Source organism: Suncus etruscus, chromosome 1, assembly GCF_024139225.1.
Source record: "Suncus etruscus isolate mSunEtr1 chromosome 1, mSunEtr1.pri.cur, whole genome shotgun sequence".
Taxonomy (NCBI): domain Eukaryota; kingdom Metazoa; phylum Chordata; class Mammalia; order Eulipotyphla; family Soricidae; genus Suncus; species Suncus etruscus.
Window position 1 is genome coordinate 116032980 of NC_064848.1, and position 20324 is coordinate 116053303.

General features: G+C 37.7%; 2 protein-coding genes across 2 annotated transcripts in view; one reads left to right on the forward strand and one right to left on the reverse strand.

The window, feature by feature from the left end:
- The window catches only part of HBP1 (HMG-box transcription factor 1), a 30913-nt gene extending 15673 nt beyond the window's left edge, over positions 1-15240 (forward strand). Inside the window, exons 4-11 of the mRNA XM_049783285.1 lie at positions 2406-2544; positions 2757-2868; positions 3688-3800; positions 7241-7397; positions 8380-8524; positions 11063-11380; positions 12958-13099; positions 13970-15240. Of these exons, the coding sequence (XP_049639242.1) occupies positions 2406-2544; positions 2757-2868; positions 3688-3800; positions 7241-7397; positions 8380-8524; positions 11063-11380; positions 12958-13099; positions 13970-13987 (1144 nt within the window). The 3' untranslated portion in view covers positions 13988-15240. The remainder of the gene's footprint in view (positions 1-2405; positions 2545-2756; positions 2869-3687; positions 3801-7240; positions 7398-8379; positions 8525-11062; positions 11381-12957; positions 13100-13969) is intronic.
- Positions 15241-15635: 395 nt separating this feature from the next.
- The window catches only part of COG5 (component of oligomeric golgi complex 5), a 262931-nt gene continuing 258242 nt past the window's right edge, over positions 15636-20324 (reverse strand). The window contains exon 22 of the mRNA XM_049783180.1: positions 15636-15982. Coding sequence (XP_049639137.1) covers positions 15868-15982 — 115 coding nt within the window. The 3' untranslated portion in view covers positions 15636-15867. The remainder of the gene's footprint in view (positions 15983-20324) is intronic.

Consider the following 20324-nt stretch of genomic DNA (forward strand, 5'->3'; position numbering starts at 1 on the left):
TAAAATGATTAAATTATTTAAAAAAACAATGAGGAGCTGGAGCATTAATACAGTGGGTAAGGTGTTGGCCTTGCATGCAACTGAGTTTAATTCCTGGCATTCTATATGGTTCCTGGAGCCTGCCAAGAGCAGTCCCTGAACACAGACCTGGGAGTAACCTGGAGTACTGCAGGATGTGGCCCAAAACAAAACAAGAAATATAATAATAGTTTGTAGGTAAGAGAAATATCCAGATTAACATTCAAGTGAGTGATGGGTTTTGAGTGAATGATGTAGAAATAACTGTATTTTAGTGTGATGTTCCTAAATTATATTCTTTGCTAACAGATAAGCTTTTTGGGTGTAATGCTATGATTTCTGGCAACTCTTTAAGCTGTACTACTTTGTTTTTATTCCACAAAGTAATTAGTCTTGAAGAGAATTTCAAAGAATTTCCACAGGAAAGAAATCAAGATTTTCAGAGTATTACTTTTTAGTCCCAGTTTTTGTTACTGTTTTAAATAGTTTAAAAATTACTCATCTGGGACTGGAGTGGTGACACAAGCAGTAAGGCATCTGCCTTGCGCACGATAGCCTAGGACAGCTGCGGTTCAATCTCCCCGGCATCCCATATGGTCCCCCAAACCAGGAGCGATTTCTGAGTGCATAGCCAGGAGTAACCCCTGAGCGTCACAGGGTGTGGCCCAAAAACCAAAAAAAAAATTTTTTTTTCATTTAAAAATAAAGCCTGATTATACTTTGGGCATTTGTCCGAACCCATTTCTACTTTAGAGATACTTTTCATTTTTTCATTACGAAGTCATGCTGAAACAGTTCATTGAAAGTCAAAGCAAATGAATATTAAGTTATTAAAACATGTAAAGGAGTATCTTCCTAAAGATGTAAATTATTCTCTGCAGCATCTTCTATGCTTCCCTTCTTCCTAGGGAACAAGACCAAGAGTCACGCTCTGCTGTCTTGCCTGTCTTCTAACACTATCTGTGGCTGTTCACGCAACTTCTTGTAGAGTGTTAAACTATGTTAGTTATTGAGCTTTGGATGTCTGAAGTCGTAACTGTACAGTACCAAGGGGTTGAGGACAGGTAAAATTTATATTATCCCTGCATAGATAGAAGGGCAACAAGATTAATGGTATTAGTATTTTTAAGCCATTTGGCGTGTTAACGTTTATAGACCATATGGGCCTTAACATTTTAGAATATTACATTGTTTCTTTTTTAAATGGTTAAATTAAAAAAAATTTTCTTACGTTGTCAAAGCAGGGATGAACACAAGGCATTTTTAGCAGTTTTGTAATTTCTAATTTTTTAAGTTTAAAGTACTTGTCCAAAGGTGAAAACATTAGTAATTGTGTTTGGAGTCCAAAGTTGATTGGAGAATATGTGATAGAGCTATAGAGCACGGGGATTAGATGAAGGGGCTAATAAAATTTTAGGGGAATAATGGAAAATTGGAAAGTCAATTTGTTTCTTCTTTAAAGAATTAGTACAGGCACGAACTATTTTCTGTTAGGATTGCCCTTTTGGCATTTCAGATAATCGTCTGGCTGTTCTTGCACATGATTTTACCTCCTGAATCTCTAAGTCAGTACACTATACTGGTCCTTTCCAAGTCTGCTTCTTCTAATATTACCTCCTCCATGAATTGCTGATCTGTTTTGGAGAATGGGTCTTGGTATGTTCTTGGGAGCATCATGTACTGAAATGGATTACTGCATAATAAAGAGACTGAGGGGTAAACAGTAAAAGGAACATTTTTAAGAAAGGATAGCATGGAGACATAACTAGCCCTTATGTAAGGATACTTTCAGACTAGTTTAAGTTTATATAAGGCAAGACAGTGTCCAGTTACAAGTAGGTGCTTTTTGCTATAATAAACATTCTAACATAATATAGATACCTGTCTAGTTATAAGAATTCAGATTTAATCACATTTAGCTTAGACGCCTTCCTTATTTTTATAGAGACCTCTAATGATCAAAAGAGAGAAGTTGAATAAGAATGACCCTATAAAGAGAAAATTTAACTGAGTGAAAACACATTTAACACATTACATATACATTAAAATGAATCCTTAGAAATGAGGGTTGGGGATGAACTTGGTGAGAAATGAGCTCATGTCTTGTATACTGGATTTGAACTTGGCACCACAGTACAAAACAAATGAACAATTACTGGACTTTAAAATAATTGTAAAGTCTGAGGGAAATGGGAAATGGAGTTTAAAATGTGTGAGAACTTTGGTAAAAAGTTAAATTAAGGAATAGTATAATGTGAAAAAAAACCTTTTTACTAATGTTTTCCATACATGCAGTTATATTGGCATTTTGATTATTAAGTTCTTTTCATCACATTTAAAGTTCTTTAAGAAGCTTATTTCTTACGGTTAAAACTACTTTATTTTAGATCATCTCCTGTACACATCATAGCTACTAGCAAGAGTTTACATTCCTATGCACGCCCGCCACCAGTGTCCTCCTCTTCTAAGAGCGAACCAGCCTTCCCTCATCACTGGAAGGAAGAACCGCCAGTGAGACATGAAAGGGTGAGTGTGTTCATGAGATTAAACTTTCACAAAGTTTGCACAACAGTTGAAATATATTAACTTTCCCTCACTAAGAAATTAGTTTGAAGTACAGAAGGATGAGAAATATTGAGTCTCGTTCTGTTGACCTGGATTAGATTTTAGGTTCCTTCAGTAGGAACAAGTTTAAATTTCTAGACATTTCACTTTATGTTTTATATTTTTATCTACAGGCAAATAGTGAGTCAGAATCTGGCATTTTTTGCATGTCCTCCCTCTCAGATGATGATGATTTGGGATGGTGCAATTCCTGGCCTTCAACTGCTTGGCACTGTTTTTTGAAAGGTAAAATAAATAAGTTGGATTTCTTTATAGTTTATTTGTGTAGTATACATGCTAATAACTTTTTTTTTTTTTGGTTCTTCGGGCCACACCCGTTTGATGCTCAGGGGTTATTCCTGGCTACGCGCTCAGAAATTGCCCCTGGCTTGGGGGGACCATATGGGATGCTGGGGGATCGAACCGTGGTCCTTTCCTTGGCTAGCTCTTGTAAGGCAGACACCTTACCTCTAGCGCCACCTCGCTGGCGCTTTTTTAAAAAACTTTTTTTTTTTTTAACTTTTAAAAAAAAAGTAACTCTATATCTCTTAATAAGATTCTATGTCAGTTCATTAATGCTATACAGTATTATGTTGGTAGAATTTCAGATTCGTTTTTCAGGTGAATATAGCACATGAGAAAGGATTTTACCCAAGGAGTTTATTTTTAATTTTTTATTTAGATAAATAACTGGTTGATCAAGACATTGATAGTTAAAGTTTAGGTGTGTAATATTCCAATACCAGTCCCACCACCAGTGTCACTCCCATATCACCAGTGCTCCCATGCTCTTGTTATCTCCTCCTCCCACCACCCAGCCTAGCTCCCTCACCCCCTGCCTCTTACCTTGGCAGGCAAATTGAAGTTCTGTAGTTTCAACTTAGATCTCACATTTTCAGTTCTGTTGAGTCTGTGTTTTGGATATACAGCTATATCACTCCCACCTCCAAGACTCAAGACCTGACTCCAAGACCCTTAGTCCCCATTACCTCCCTTCCTCATCTTTCTTTTTGCCTTGATTTCTTTTCTTCTCTGTATTAATATACTCTTTTATTTAAACTCCAGGCACACGACTATGCTTTCACAAGGGAAGCAACAAGGAATGGCAGGATGTTGAAGATTTTGCTAGAGCTGAAGGCTGTGATAATGAGGAAGATCTTCAGTTGGGCATTCACAAGGTTAAATATTCTTACAATTTTTCATATCTTCCGAAATGAAACAGATTTATTGTTAATCTATAAAACTTTTCTTTTTGTGCTTTCATTTAAATGGTAGGTTTTTGCTGCTTAATTTGATCAGGAGTAAAGGCAAGGTTTATCTTTACAATCACACCTTTTTTTGTTTTTGTTTGGTTTTGGTTTTGGTTTTTGGGTCATACCCAGCAGCGCTCAGGGGTTACTCCTGGATCTGCGCTCAGAAATCGCCCCTGGCAGGCACTGGGGACCATATGGGATGCCGGGATTCAAACCACCGTCCTTCTGAATGCAAGGCAAACGCCCTACCTCTATGCTATTTTTCCGGCCCGTACAATCACATATTTTATATTTATTTGTTTGGTTGGTTTTTGGGCCATACCTGGTGACACTTGGGTTACTCCTGGCTATGTGCTCAGATATCGCTTCTGGCTTGGGGAACGATATGAGATGCCGGGGATCAAACTGAAGTCTGTCCTGGGTCAGCAGTGTGCAAGGCAAACATCCTAAGGCACCACAGCTCTGACCCAACACACCTTTTATTTAAAAAGGATCTATCTTTATGCTTTTTTAAAAAGAATATTATTTCAAAATACATTTTACATGGGCAAAAAACTAAACTGGCATTAAATTAAGTCAGTAACCAATTCTATTTTAGATAATATATAAGGTGGGGTAATTCCTCTGGAGAATTTAGACTTGATTATATTAATTAGTCAGTGACTCCATAAAATTGGTACTTTGGGGGGGAGAGACGGGGAGCACACTTGTTGGTGCTCAGGGCTTGCTTCTAGCAGGGCTTGGGGAACTATACAGTGTTCCAGGAATTAAAACTGGGTTGACTATAGGCAAAGCAAGTACCCTACCCACTATATTCTCCTTGGCCCCCATATGAACGTGCGTTTTTTTTTTTTTGTTTTTGGATTACATCTGGAGATGCTCAAGGGTGACTGATGCTCTCATCTGGTGGCTCCTGGCTGTGTGCTCAGAAATCGCTCCTGGCTTGGGGGACCATATGGGATGCCGGGGTTGGGGGGGGAAGGGGATTGAACCGAGGTCCTAGGCTAGTGTGTGTAAGGCAGATTCCTTTCTGCTTGCGTCACTGCACCGGCCCCGCAAATGAACACTTTTTAAGTTGATATCAGAAGCTATATTGGACAAAAACTAGTAATAGCTACAGTAGTATGAATGTTGGCTGGTATCATTATCCTTGAAATAGATCTTTAATATATCAATCTCCATTATAGGCAGAGAAATTTGTCTATTTTTGTTTAAAATTTTATTCTGATCCTATTATACTCCCTGATAGTGTCTTTTGAGAATTATAATGCGGATTTGCCTGTTTTCAGTTCCTCCTACTGGCTCTTAGACTTAGAATAAGGTTTATCATTGTTTGACGTTGGTCTTTACCACTCTGCTGAAATGCTCAGTTATCACTAGCTTTTTTGGGGCCACACTTGGCGGTATTTGATTACTCCTGGCTCTGGGCTCAGAAGTTACTCTTGGCAGGCTTAGGGGAAATCATGTGGGATGTCAGGGATCAAACCCTGCAAGCCACATGCAAGGCAAATACCCTTCCTGCTGTGCTGTCTTTCCAGCCCCTATTACTAGCTATTCTATGACTTCTGGTTTTGCTTGGCTTCTCTGCAATATCTGATACTGGGTTAGAGCTGACATAGTTGCATGGCAATGCTGCCCTGATTTGTCTCTTTGGCAATTTTTCTACTCATAAGAAGTGAAATTTCGGGCCCGGAGAGATAGATCAGATCAGTGGCGTTGGCCTTGTAAGTAGCCGATCCAGGACCAAAGGTGGTTGGTTCGAATCCCGGTGTCCCATATGGTTGCCCGTGCCTGCCAGGAGCCATTTTTGAGCAGACAGCCAGGAGTAACCCCTGAGCACTGCTGGGTGTGGCCCAAAAACCAAAAAAAAAAAAAAAAAAAAAAAAAAAAAACCAAAAAAAAAAAACAAAAACGAAGTGAAATTTCTGCCTTTCTTCAGTCTCTTCACCAGATAAGTAGGTTTTTGCCTCTTCAGTCCTCTTTCTGCAGCATGTTTGAGGGGCCTCTAGAGAGCAGCACTGTCTCTTAGAAGATCTGGGCTTTTTCTAGTTCTTCATTTATTTGTATGATGGTACTAGGTATTGGCTTCCTCTAAAAGAAGTCTGGATAATTTTAAAAGATCTTCTAGCTCTTAGAATTAGAAGAGTTCTGTAGTTCAGTTACTTAAAATGTGTATAGGATTGATTTTTAAGGCATGAGAATTAGAAAATTTTTGTCATTCATAATGTTTATCACCTTCATCTGCATGTTGTCAACGGTATTACATCTGCATGAAAATATTACGTAGTTCTTCAAACTCAGCTTACTAGTGTAACCAGAGCTGGACTCCCCATTTTCTCCTGCCTGATTTACTTTTCCCTATTTTATTACAGGAATGATTATGCCCCCCACCCCATTTTTCTGCCAGATTCAAAACCACAAAGTTAACTATTTCCTTCATCTTAAATTGATCAGTTTTGTTTCCTTAAAAAGGATTTTTTTTAACCATTCTCATTAATTCAAACACTTATATTGTCTATTCTTTACTTTTTTGTGTGAAAGATAGAGATCATTTGTTATTAATGCTTGTATTTTGAGGGTCAGGTAAATTCAAATTTAGCTTGGTTATACCGTCACTACTTGTCAGTTTAAAAACTAATTGATTTCTCATTGTATTTTCAAACTTGAATATAGTAAGTACTTTTTATTCTGCAATCTTTATTGCCCTAACCTTGACAGAATGTAAATAAAAACTGCATTTCTTTCTCAGTTTCCTCTAAAAGGAAGGTCTAAGCACTTTACTTGTCCTTTATTTTCAGTAGCCTTTCCTTTTCAGTCTTACATGCTCTAACTCTGCTAGGAATTTTTTTTGTTTGTTTTTTGTTTTTGGGCCACACCCGGCGGTGCTCAGGAGTTACTCCTGGCTGTCTGCTCAGAAATAGCTCCTGGCAGGCATGGGGGACCATATGGGACACCGGGATTTGAACCAACCACCTTTGGTCCTGGATCAGCTGCTTGCAAGGCAAATGCCGCTGTGCTATCTCTCCAGTCCCTCTAACTCTGAATTTATGTTTTATTTTTACCAAATACAGAGCGTGCCTCCTAATTTTTTTTTTTTGATTGAAAGTCTTTCATATTCTCTCTGTATTGGAATTAACATCTTTTCACTAAACTTTATTAGCATCAGTTATACTTGAACTAGAGTTTTTCTTTTAGTCTTCTTTACATTGTATTTATTTATATGTGTGCCCTTTTTTACAACTAGAATGAAAGTGTCTTAAAGACAGGAATCTTGGCTTGTCATTTTTACCTCTAACAGATCTTCTGTGTAATAGGAACTTGACTGTATTGAATTTTCAATTTATTTTTTATGCATGTATTTTCAGGGTTATGGTTCTGATGGCCTAAAGTTATTATCACATGAAGAAAGTGTATCATTTGGCGAGTCTGTACTTAAGTTGACTTTTGATCCTGGTACAGTAGAAGATGGTTTACTTACTGTAGAGTGTAAACTGGACCACCCTTTCTATGTTAAAAATAAAGGTAGGACTTCCATTTGAATTTTTAGTAACCTTTTAAAGAAAGCTTCTTAAATCTGTAATTATGTTTGTGGCATAATGTTTTGGTTAATGTGTGATTAAGTATTAAAATTTGAAGAGAAAAAAAATTCCAACTAAATACATCTACAGGATTCCTTGGATAGCTTGTACATGACTAATTGTAGTCAATTAGGAGTTCTACCTCTTAATTGGTTATGAATAACTTAGCTTCATGTAATATGCTATAATAAACACTGTTATCTTGTTGCTTGGGGAATGCAATGTTTTGGTTTAGAATGACCAAATACACATTTTATATCTAAGTCACTGTCCCAAGACTTTTATAGTAAAATCATGTTAAACAGTAATTCAGAGAATATTTAATTGTCTTAAGTCATTTTTGTCACTATCTTGATGATAATCATACACAATGATAAGCTTATTAAGGCCTTCATTAAAGAATTACGTTGGGCTCTACATTAGTTAAAGAAAATACTTGGACAGGTCGATCCTGAACAATGTGGGCGTGAACTTCTTTTAAGTCTATTTAAGGATTCCTTTTTCACAGACAAGAGTCAACTGCAGATACTGGTTTGTTGCATTTTTAGCTGTGGAACTATATATAAGATTGACAATGAATTATTAAGGACATTTTTTGTTTGTTTTGTTTTTTGGGTCACACTCGGTGGCACTCAGGGGTTACTGCTGGCTTTGCTCAGAAATCACTCCTGGCAGTCTCAGTGGACTATATGGGATGCTAGGGATCAAACCAGGATCCGTTATTAAGGAATTTTAACTAGGAGAATGGGTATCCCTAATGCTTAGTAGTTAAGGGTCAGTTGTACTTGTTTTATGGTAAAGATAAATGACTCATGTTAAATCTTTTCAAACTTAATTTAACAACTTTTTAAGACTCAGAAACATTATATAATAGGTTGATTTCTGTCCATCCCCGTATTTTATGCAACTATCTCATTTATTTTTAGGTTGGTCATCATTTTATCCAAGCTTGACTGTGGTGCAGCATGGCATACCATGTTGTGAAATACATATTGGTGATGTATGCCTACCTCCTGGACACCCCGATGCCATTAATTTTGATGATTCAGGTGTTTTTGATACATTTAAAAGGTAATTGATTTTTAAGTATACCTTTAATCTTCCTACTTTGCTAAGTCAGATATTTAGAGAGGAACAAATTTAAAGATTTGAGAATGATAAAATTACTTAGGTAAATTATTGATAAGTTAAAAAAAACTAGCTATTATAAGCAAAGTAATAAATAGTTCATGGGTAGATTTATAGAAGTACTTCTATAGTGAGTTCATTTAAAACTTTAGGTGCCTGGAGACATGCTATATGAACAGGAATTAAATAGTTCAGCTTTGTTGTTATCTGCAGAAATTTGCTTTGTTTTAAGGAGCACACAGTTTCTTAATAGCATTTTCTTAGAGTAATCTGTATTTTGTTTTTGAGGACACACCTGACATTGCTCAGGTTACTCCTGGCTCTGTGCTCAGGATGTATTCCTATGGACTCGGGACCATATAAGGGGATCGAGCTTGGGTCAGCTGCATGCAAGGCTTTTTGTTGTGCAGTATTCTTTCTGACCATGAGCATTAATTATCTGGTTTAACGGATAGTAAAAATAGAAAAAAATAATGACATTTAGAAAGACTTAAAACAGGGAAATTAATTTTTTTTAAATCATCATGATTGTAAATGGAAGAACAGGACACAAACACATGTTCTGTTTAAGAAGGAAGACCAGATACTTCACATTTCATGAAACTTTGTGGTTTAGAAAGTTCTTTAAGTACTGTGCAAATTGAAATTCTGGATCATTTTACTTTTGGAAGTTGCCTCCCCAAAAGTGTAGCTAATTTTAACTCATTGATATAGTTTCAAACTCATAGGCATTACATAGGAGGTTCTCAGGAGATCCTGTAAATTAAAATTTAGTAAAATTCAGATGAAAGTTTTGTAAAATTAAGACCTTATATTTATTTTATTGGGGGCAAAGAACTCCTAAGCAATTCTCAGAGGGCCAAGAAGCTACTCCTGACAATCCTTGGCCTAATTATGCAGGCCTGAAGGTTTGGTGCTCAAGCCCGCAGTAGTGTAGTGCTACTCTGTCCTGATGGTGCTGAGGATCAGATTCAGGACCTTTGCATGCACACCATCTAGCCATTAATCATAGTTTGGGGCCAAACATGGGGATTATTCCTGGCTTAGCACTCCTGGTGGGCTCAGGGGACCGTATGAGATGCCAGAGATCAAACCCAGACTTACCTGGGTTTGATTTCTGGCATGCTCTCTACCCACCATTACTATCTCGGGTCCCTAAAAGAGGTTTGTTAATTTTTAGGCCACACTGGCAGTTCTCTGGGGTTGTTCCTGGCTCTTCACTCAGGAATTACTCCTGGCGGTGCTTGGAGGACCAAATGGAATGTCAGGGATCAAACCCCAAGTAGGCTGCCTGCAAGATAGTACCCTACCCACTGTACTATCTTCTCCAATCCTTTCTACCTCTTTGAGCTATCTCCCCAGCCTTGATATCCTATCAAAAGGCTAGGTGAGCTATTGATATTGAAAAAGCAACTTAACAGAGTTAAGCTTCAACCCAGTAAACATCCTGAATATTGGAATCTTAAGTGATTATATCTCCGTGTATACTCTGAAAAGTTATAAGAGAAAAAGTTAAGGTCTGATACTAAAGTATTAGAATGTAGATCAATGAAGACTCATTTTTTGGTGAGATTATAAACAGAGATTTAAAAAAAATAATTTGACTTTATCTTAATGCTGAATGTTTGCAATTTTGTTTCTCTGTATTAATATCCTCTAGTAAAAAAAATTTCTTTTTTGGTTTTTGGGCCACTCTCGGTGACGCTCAGGGATTATTCCTGGCTATATGCTCAGAAATCCGCCCCTTGGGGACCAGGGAATCGAACCGTGGTTCGTCCTAGGCAAACGTGTGCAAGGCAGACAGACACCTTATGCCCTGCAGCACTGCTTCGCCCCGTTCTCTAGTGATTTTTTAAAGACACGTTCTAGGAGACTGTAAAGTTCATATTTGTGTTCAAATAGTACAGTGTGGTAGTATCAATACTCATTAATATAAATTTTAATAATCAGAGCCATTTGAAGGCTTAAAACATGTTTAAAAATTAGTTTGCATTCTCTGTTCTTAAAAACTGGTCTTTACATATAGACACTTAGGACTTAAAAGTAATTTTGAATAGCAAAGTTGTTAAAGTAATGTTGGTATATTCCTAGTATATATATTAAGTGTATTTTAAAATTCTGTTTGGGAGAGCCAGGAATGTGATTCATGGGAAATACATACATTGCAAACGGGAGATCTGTGTTCAGTCTCCAGCAACATACAAACTTACTTCCTCCTGCTTTTTACAACTGGTTATTCTGAACGGAATTAAAACCATAAAATATATATGTATATGTGTGTGTGTGTGTGTGGTTTTTGGGTCACACCCGGCAGTGCTCGGGTTACTCCTGGCTCCATACTCAGAAATTGCTCCTGGCAGGCACGGGGGACCATATGGGACGCCGGGATTCGAACCGATGACCTTCTGCGTGAAAGGCAAATGCCTTACCTCCATGCTATCTCTCCAGCCCCTAAAATATATATGTATATATATTTTATAGCTACGACTTCACACCAATGGATTCTTCTGCAGTCTATGTGCTAAGTAGTATGGCTCGACAGCGTCGTGCATCTTTGTCTTGTGGAGGATCTGGTGGTCAAGACTTTGCAAGATCTGGATTCAGTAAAAACTGTGGCTCACCGGGATCATCACAGCTCTCTTCCAGTTCTTTGTATTCTAAGGCTGTAAAAAACCACAGCTCAGGGACTGTGAATGCCACTTCTCCTAACAAGTGCAAAAGACCAATGAATGCCTTCATGCTTTTTGCCAAAAAATACAGAGTTGAATACACTCAGATGTATCCAGGGAAAGATAACAGGTAAAAAAAAAAAAATAGAGAATCCTGAGTAGGATATATGAATAACATTTCAGTGCAGTTTTTAGTTACAGACTGGGATACTTAATGTCTATTCTCAGGTTGATTTTAGAAGGCTCAAATGGAATTTTGAGGTCATACATAATTATATTTATAATAGTTAAATCTATTTTACAATATCTATGGTTAGCTTACATAATGCTAAGGATCTGCTTCCCGAAAAATGTTACATGACATTTGCCTTGTTAGAACTGTAGTCTATTTTACAGGAAAGGCTAGACAGAAAAGACTACTCCTTGTATAAATCTCAATGTACTTTATGACTGTGTAATGCTATGGAATGTCAGTTATGTAGAATGTAATAATAGATTTCTCACAGTACTAAGAGGTATCGTCATATAAATTAACCCCTTTCCTACTTTGCTTGCATCTGTACCTCATGGTAGTCTACAACCACTCTCTAAGACCAACTTCTCTGTTTATTAAAGTTGTCTTCCAGTCTTCTGAGAAAGCTACTATTGCCTTTACCTTGGATAGTATGAGAAAAGTGAAATGATTACCTACATTTAGTTTTTAATTCATTTGGAATATCCATGAGCTTAATTTTTAAACATTTACATTTTAGAAAGAGAAATCTTCCTTGCTATATGCATCTTTGATTTGGAAATTGGTTACGTATGTAAATACTTTGTTGATTTTACTAGTATATATGTAAGCATTACATACTACCTTTAATTTAGACTTCTTTTTTAATAAGGAGATGTACAGTGCTTAATTAAATCAACTTACTGGATGAATAAATTTATTTTACAGTAGTAAAGCTTTTGTGGTTACTGTTTCTCTAATCCAAAGCAGAGGTCCCACCTGTAGCTTCTATGTCATTATAAAATCACATATATGCCTAATTCAGCCTGTTTCAGAACCTTGTTTTGTAAGAGCATCATGCATGATTAAAATGAACATGATCTTATTCCATATGCAATATATGAGCTTTTAGCTGTTGCAGATTGACATACATAATAGGAATGTATTTCCTATTTGACTTAAACTCAGAAAGTTTATTTCATTTTTGCAAGTGATAATATTGATAGTGTCCTTAGGAATAAATGGCAATATTTTAATTATCACATTTTTAGTGTGGTTGAATGTAATGACTTGTATCAATTATTCAGAGGACTTGCATAAAAAGGGTTAACTTTTATTGCAAGGTGAATGTGAATATTTCATGCTGTTAATACTAATATATCTGCCTTCATATTCTTAAGACATCTTTTAAAACCAATACGCTAAGTTAGATAAAGCGGCGATTTGAAACTGTTTCTTTAAAGTATTGTCTATACATATAAACTTTGTGAAACATTGAATTTTTAGGCATTTTAGATGTCCTTTGCACAATTGGAAATACTGGCATGATTCTACTTTCCACTGCCCAGATTAATGATGATCTGAACATGTGATTTTACTGGAAATGACCATTCGATAGCCAGGACCTTTTTCCTGCTTTCTCAGACAAGATTTTTTTTCTCTACATTTCTTACTGTAACAGCACATGTCTTTATCATTGTGTATTTATTTTACAGAGCCATAAGTGTGATCCTTGGTGACAGGTGGAAGAAAATGAAGAACGAAGAGAGAAGGATGTATACATTAGAAGCAAAAGCTTTGGCTGAAGAACAAAAACGTTTAAATCCTGACTGTTGGAAAAGAAAAAGAACGAATTCAGTATGTGACAATAAGTAGTTACTCAAAATTATCTTGACTTACCCCCAAATTATACTGGCATGTTGGAACAGCTATATAACCTTTAGAAAGGTTTCAGTGAAGCTTTTTTTCTTCTTCACTATTTTTATGTTTCAAAGCCTAATATTTTGCATCATAGTAAGCAGGCTGCATTCCTTTCTATCATTAAGCACATTTTTTTTAAAGTGAAAAGTAGAGTTTAGAATGTTCAGAAGTGCAGTATTTCTTGTTGAATAGAAGATAGAAGATGGATGTTAATAAATCATTACTAATCAGGAGAAAATTTTTCTGATGTTAGGTGCTTATGTTTCGACAGCTTAACTGATAAGTATCCAAAGAGAATATATCGAGTATATAGAGTATATCTCAATCTATATATCTTCATAAGGGTTTCTGTCATTTGCATAGAATTTTCTAGATTTAAGTATTTCAAGGAGAATAAGCAATACCAGTAAGAATAGTCAACAGCTGGGCCCGGAGAGATAGCACAGCGGTGCTTGCCTTGCAAGCAGCCGATCCAGGACCAAAAGTGGTTGGTTTGAATCCCGGTGTCCCATATGGTCCCCTGTGCCTGCCAGGAGCTATTTTCTGAGCAGACAGCCAGGAGTAACCCCTGAGCACTGCCAGGTGTGGCCCAAAAACAAAAACAAAAAGAATAGTCAACAGCTTTGCTCTCTAAAAAAGGGAAGTAACTATATAGTAATTTCTGGAAATGTGACCTAGTCCATCTCAGTTTGTACATTAAATACCTTGAGAAAATGGTTTAATGCTAAACTTATAAATCATGTCTTAACTTTCATTATGTAGAACTGCGTAATTTATAAACATACACTTTTAATTTTATCTCCACAGGGCTCACAACAACATTAAGCTGGGATATGTAAGTGCTTAAGTCTGCATTTGTGTAAACATTGACTGTTGGTGGAAAGACTTAAGAAGATCATGGTCTCTACATTGTCCTGAATGTGTGACCATAAGATACTGATAGCATTGAGTCCTGAAATGATTTAATAATGAGTGAGGATTTGCTTTTTCCATTAGAGCAATTAAGTAAGCTAAAACTATCAACATTGTAAACCAAATTGCCTTATTTCTCTTCCAAACTTCATATATGTCTATCAGGTAATATAGGCTTGAAAATTGATATCCTGTGGTGCTAAAGTATAGTAGAAAGAGGAGAAGTGTATACATGTTTTATTTTAAATTGTACAAAGGGGACTTTAAAAATATGTAACTGCTGTTTATACATTGGCTCCTTACTGCTTATTAATCTGTTATTGTACACCTAATGGAATGAAACAAGCTGGGAGTTGGCCTTTCCTTGAGCAACCATCACATGGCTCAGCATCTGTGCCAAATACGGGAGCTCCTAGTCTGGCCAGTGCCAAGAGGCTACCAGAACATATCGCAGGTGGACGGTCTAAGTGTCCCCAGCTAAAGTGCCACTTGCTGCAGTTCCCATGAGCATGCTGAGTTTTATGCACCAGGTGGCAGCATGCACCCATTATTTCCAGTGGCGCCCTAGCCCAGGCCAAGCTGATGGTAGTTAATAGCATTGGGATATAGTCACTGTAACGGTGCTATTAACAGTCGACACCATTGTATTTTTTAACTTTGTGTTCTATATCTCCTCAACCACATATCTTAAATATCTTATTTTGTCATCATATCTTTATGGTGGGGGCAGACTTTGCACTTATTGCAGTGCAACACTTGCACTTTACTTTTCTTCCAATTGTCTAAAATTAGAGCAAATACATTGGCAATACAGCTGCTTTGCTCTGAGCTAGAATCATGGCTTTTCATGTTACTTACCAGTGGTGTTTCTGGTTAAGAATCACAGCTGTAAAATTGATTTCAGTTCATTACACTTCATTATTTGCCCCTAAATTTTGCACACTATATTCTTGTATATTATTTCAAATAAAATGGAAAGAAAAAAATCTTGTTCATCTCTCACTTTATGAGTTGTCATGTCAGTATAACAACAGATTCAGGGTCTAGAAAATAGTTACTAGTTGGGCTTTAAATAGTAAGTTGAAAATATTAAGACAAGGAACCTGATATTATTTACTATTTGATAGCAAAAAGGTCTGCTTTTAATAAAATGACACAGTGTAAAAGTCTTGCTTCTACCTTTATTTAAAGTGTGACATATTTAAACATTTAACACGTATTCCAACTTTGAGATATGCCAGTGGTTCCCAATCCTTTCTACATAATGGAGCACACTTGAAGATTTTTTTTTAAAAATATGTACATGGTAAATCATTAATCACCGTAAATCACAGAATCTCAATTAAAATACACTAATACCCAAATCTCACCCCTGAACATGTTAATATGGGGTGCAACTTGGACATCAGCAGCTTCCACAGAGGATTCTAATATGTAGAAACATTTGGAATCTTACAGGCTAAAAAACATAAGCTGGGAAGAGGAAGGCTGATGGAAGTTGGGTATATCCTCTACGTATACTACAGAAGGAACTTTTGTGACAAGTTTTAGCTCGTTTTATGGATATTTGAGATAGTTGGACGTTTTTCTGGAAAAAGAACATTCATGAGGTTTAAAGGCAATGACAAATCATATTAAATAGACTTTAGAAAGATCAACAACATTAATAGGAAGTACTGGAAAATCTATTACATTATTATATTACAGTTATTAGCTGTCTTTAGAGTATATGTTTAATTTAACTGCAAACCCTGGCTGGCGGAAACAAAATGATTAGCAAATTCTTCCCATTATTACTGAAAAGCAGCCATCGCTCTTTGAAGCAGTTGAACCATTATGGGATAAACCGGTGCAAATTCTTTGCCATCTCTACTTTTCACCAACTGAACGTATGCTTCTAGGGATCCCCTGAAAACCAAAGAAAGACAAAAATCAAAAAGTTTTGTGGCTAAATCTGCTTAGGGAGTGCCAAATACAGCAAATTCCTGGAACTAACCCAGTTCAAGTTAAGCCTTTTGTCCATTAATGCTGTTACTGATTAATATGTTAAACTATAAATATTTACGTTTTCACTGTAGTTGGTGGTCTAAGCACAAAATTAGAGCCTCTTAAAAATTGTTCTTCCCATTTCTGGGGGAAACTCGGGTAAATGACTTTTCTGGGAGCCTCCAGCATGTGATGATACACAGTGCCCACATGGGGGAGCTCTGCACCAAGGGAAGGGAGGAGCAGGCAGGATGGGGGTGGGGAGAGGGTGCCTTCAGCACACACCTTGACACTAACAGGTGAAATATGAACAAACAGCACACAACAAGATACTGCTCTTATGGGCCTTAAATTTTGACAAATGACAGAATAATGAAGCAGTCTTAATTTAGTTGAGTATGAACTGGATTTGGTCAGTAACCTGCCCGACAGCTAAAGCCAGCCTGTTTCTTTTTAGAGGTTGTGAAAGCTGGATATGCCATTATAGTGGCAGAGTGGGATAATCAAGGAAGTGAAAACAAATGGCTTCAAAGTCTGAAATACATGGCCCTTTGTAAAGGGGTAAAAAAATGCCAGCCCCTAGACAAGATGATTTGTTTTAAATGCTAGGTGACATTAAGTGGAGTTTACATTTGCAAATCTCAGATAATCAAATTTTAGTCTTTTTTTTTTTTTTAATTGAGGGAGGGTGTTCAACCGGTGATGCTTGGGTGTACTCTTGGCTCTGCACTCAGGAATCATTCCTGGTGGTGCACATGAGACCACACAATGTTGTCCCTGCAGTGCAAGGCAAGTGCCCTACTGCTCTATCACACCAGCCACTAGTCATAGTCTTTAGGTTAAAGAACCTGATTTCTTCACTATAAGCATTTCTATAAGAATGTTCATTAATTGCTCACATACTCAAGTCTTAAGTCCCATTTAGTATCTAATTAATACTTTTGTTTTTCCTCCTAACACAAAATATATAAGTCCTAGGGCAGAACTGTTCACTGTTTTTACTGTGTGTGTGCGTGCACGCGCGCACTAGTATTTAACTCATTACTCTGTCACCCCCATCCCCTGCCACTCAATAAATGAAGTCTTTAACCATCTACTCCAGGGTCTGACCTTCCTGGTTCTACTTGTGTTCAGAATATCATCACATTAATTTCTGGAGGCTCAAAATTGCCTTGGAAATGTGAACTTGCAGAAAGGTCTATAACTTCTGTGCTTTGTTTTGTGTGTTTTTTTTAGATTGATACCATTTATACTTTAATTGAAAAGTGGCACACATTTTATCAGTTATCTTGTGATGTGTTCATGGCGCCAAAGCAAGTCTCACAGAAGTAGTGAGGTTGCAAATGGCTTTGCCTTAACCAGTGTTCTGAGGGAGTCCTTACTGATCTGCCATCAAAATTGTTGTACAGAAATTCATTTACGGCTGTGTCTTAGTCCCTCAGTCCCTCCTGCCCTCTCAGTCCCACCTTCCACCCTCACCCTACTCCTGCCAGGCCATAGGAACACTGCCCTTCTGAGAACAGAGGGCAAGAAGTAGGTTTGCCAGGAAGAAAGCATAGTGTTCTTGAAAGAAGGAAAGAGAAACTGGGAGAGCCCTTAAGTAAGTTGTCAGCAAGTCATTGCATTACCCTGTTTCTATCCTGCTTTTTTTGTTAACACCTGGTGGCAGTCAGGGCTTACTCTCGACTCTGCACTCGAGATCAGCTCTTTGTAAAGATTGGGGGACCATGTAAAGGGCCAGGGATTGAACTCAGGCAGCATGCACTGCCCACTGTACTAACTCCCAGAGCTCAGTATCTGAGGATCCCTGAAAGCTGGTCCCTGTTCTTTTTAGGCATGGTCATGTTCGGTCAACTGTGTGGACAGCCTTAGCTGCTGGGTCAGGGTCTGCTCTACTCCCTAGCACTCCCTAGTGGTATGATCTGAACTATCATTTTTTGTTGTTTTGTTTTTGTTTTTGTGTCACACCCAGCAGTGGTCAATGGTTACTCCTGGCTCGGCGCTCAGAAATCACTCCTGACAGGCACAGGAACCATATGAGATGCCGGGATTCGAACTACCATCTGTCCTGGGTCGGCTACATGCAAGGCAAATGCCCTACTGCTGTGCTATCTCTCTGGCCCCTGAACTTTTGAGTTCATTAGTTTATCTGCAAAATGGGACCAAAAATCACCATACAGTTCAAGGACTCTTCTGTGAGGCATCTAGCTCCTATAGATACACTTAATGCTCATCCACCTTCCTGGTGGCCGCAGCCTTTTCATTTAATTGATAAAGTTGCTTTCTTCTATAAGGGTATGATGGCATGAAGAATAATAGTCTTATCTGCTCATTAATAAGCTTCCTTGCCCCCCACCCCCTTTTTGGTTTTTGGGCACATCAGGTGAAGCTTGGGTTACTCCTGGCTATGCACTGAGAAACTGCTCCTGGCTTGGGGACTTATGGGAAGCCAGGCGATTGAACCACAACCTGTCCTTGGCTAGTGCGGGCAAGCCTGGCACCTTACGGCTTGCGCCATGGCTCTGGCTCCCCCCTGGGGCCCTTTTGTTCACAGTATAGCTCAAGAGCTGTTTAACAAATGCATGATGAATTATTTAAACTACATATATAAAATAATTGTAAAGATAAGGCAAAATTACAGAAGTAAGGGAGAAATATGTGTAGGGATTCATAGAAGTATGAGGCATGGGAAATACGATTTAATAGTCTTAGAGAAGTATTTTACTCATGTTAGAACTATTTATAGAAAAACTTGTTGCTTTTGGTACTACTTTTTTTTGTTTTTTGTTTTTGGGTCACACCCGCATTGCTCAGGGCTTACTACTCCTGGCTCTGTGCTCAGAAATCGCTCCTGACAGGCACGATGGACCATACGGGATGCTGGGATTCGAACCATTGTCAGTCCTGGATCGGCTGTGTGCAAGGCAAATGCCCTACCACTGTGCTCTCTCTCTGACCCCACTGGTACTTTTCAATTGCAATGGTATCCTGAGCAACTGCCCCACTCGGAAAATGCCACTCTTGCAACATCCTCAATTGCCTTTGAAATAATGGGAAATATGTGTATGATACTCTAAGAATTAGTGCAAATTCATAGAAACTAGGATGGTTCTGCAATAAATACTTCCATTTTATCTAATGAATAAAAAGATTCATTTGCATTCAAAGAGCTAATAAAAATTATACAACATGGAGAAGGAAGTTTAGAAATCAGTTTGGTTAGATTTTTTTTTAATGTTATTTGTCAAAATCACTATCAGAACTAGGGAATTAAGAAAAATCAGACTAAAGCTGCCAACCCACATAAATCAGAAGCAAGATTTTTAAGCACTTATTAAATTATTTAATTTGCTGGAGCAAACATTAGCTTTCTTGGAAGTCGGGCTGAGTATTATGTAAGATCCTCAACTCTGGTTTGTACCCCAAATAAGTGGAGTACTGAACTTACAAGAAAAAATTAGTGTGAAAGCTGCAAACAACAGAAACATGGCATGTAACATGGCAACAAGGTAATATAATGTTCAATGTGACAAGTTGGCAAAAACATGTTTTTCTGGAGTACAGATTGGATTTTTTCAGGCCTCACTTTGTGTTTAGTAGTGAAGTACTTAAGCTCAAACTTATCAGTCCTTCAAAGGCCAGTCACCCCTCCTTCCCCCCAGCTTTTCCTGGCTCTGTCTGCCTTTGTAGGCCCAGCTCAGGTACTCCTGAACTAGTGGCAATAATTCTAGTGACAGATACACCAGAAGGAGAGGCCAAATGATTACCCTCCGCCAACAGGAATATTGAACTCCCAACTAGAAAATGGGAGAAAGGGAGACACAGAAGGTTCACAAATAAAAATGTACTGTTTATCAGTGATCAAGGAAATGCAAATGAGGGATCATGTCACCAGTGAGAAGGGTCTATATCAAAATGCCAGAAACATTCAGTTTTGGCATGGAGATGGGGAAAAGGAACCCATCACTGTTGGTAGGAATGTTAATTGGTTCAACCTCTGCAACAATACAGAGGCTTCAAAATTTGAAAACAAGGTCAGGAAGACAGTTCAAAGGCACAAGCTATAATGCCCTGCACTGACTCCCAGCACCACTGGGTCCCCTAATCACCAGTAAGTATGCTCTGGCCCCCAAATCCCAGCAAACAAAAACAAAAAGAACTACCATATGATTCCAAAATTCTACTTTTCTGTATCCCAAGCACATCAAAACATTAATACAGAGAGATAGATACATACCTATACTCATCATCATGCTATTTCTAA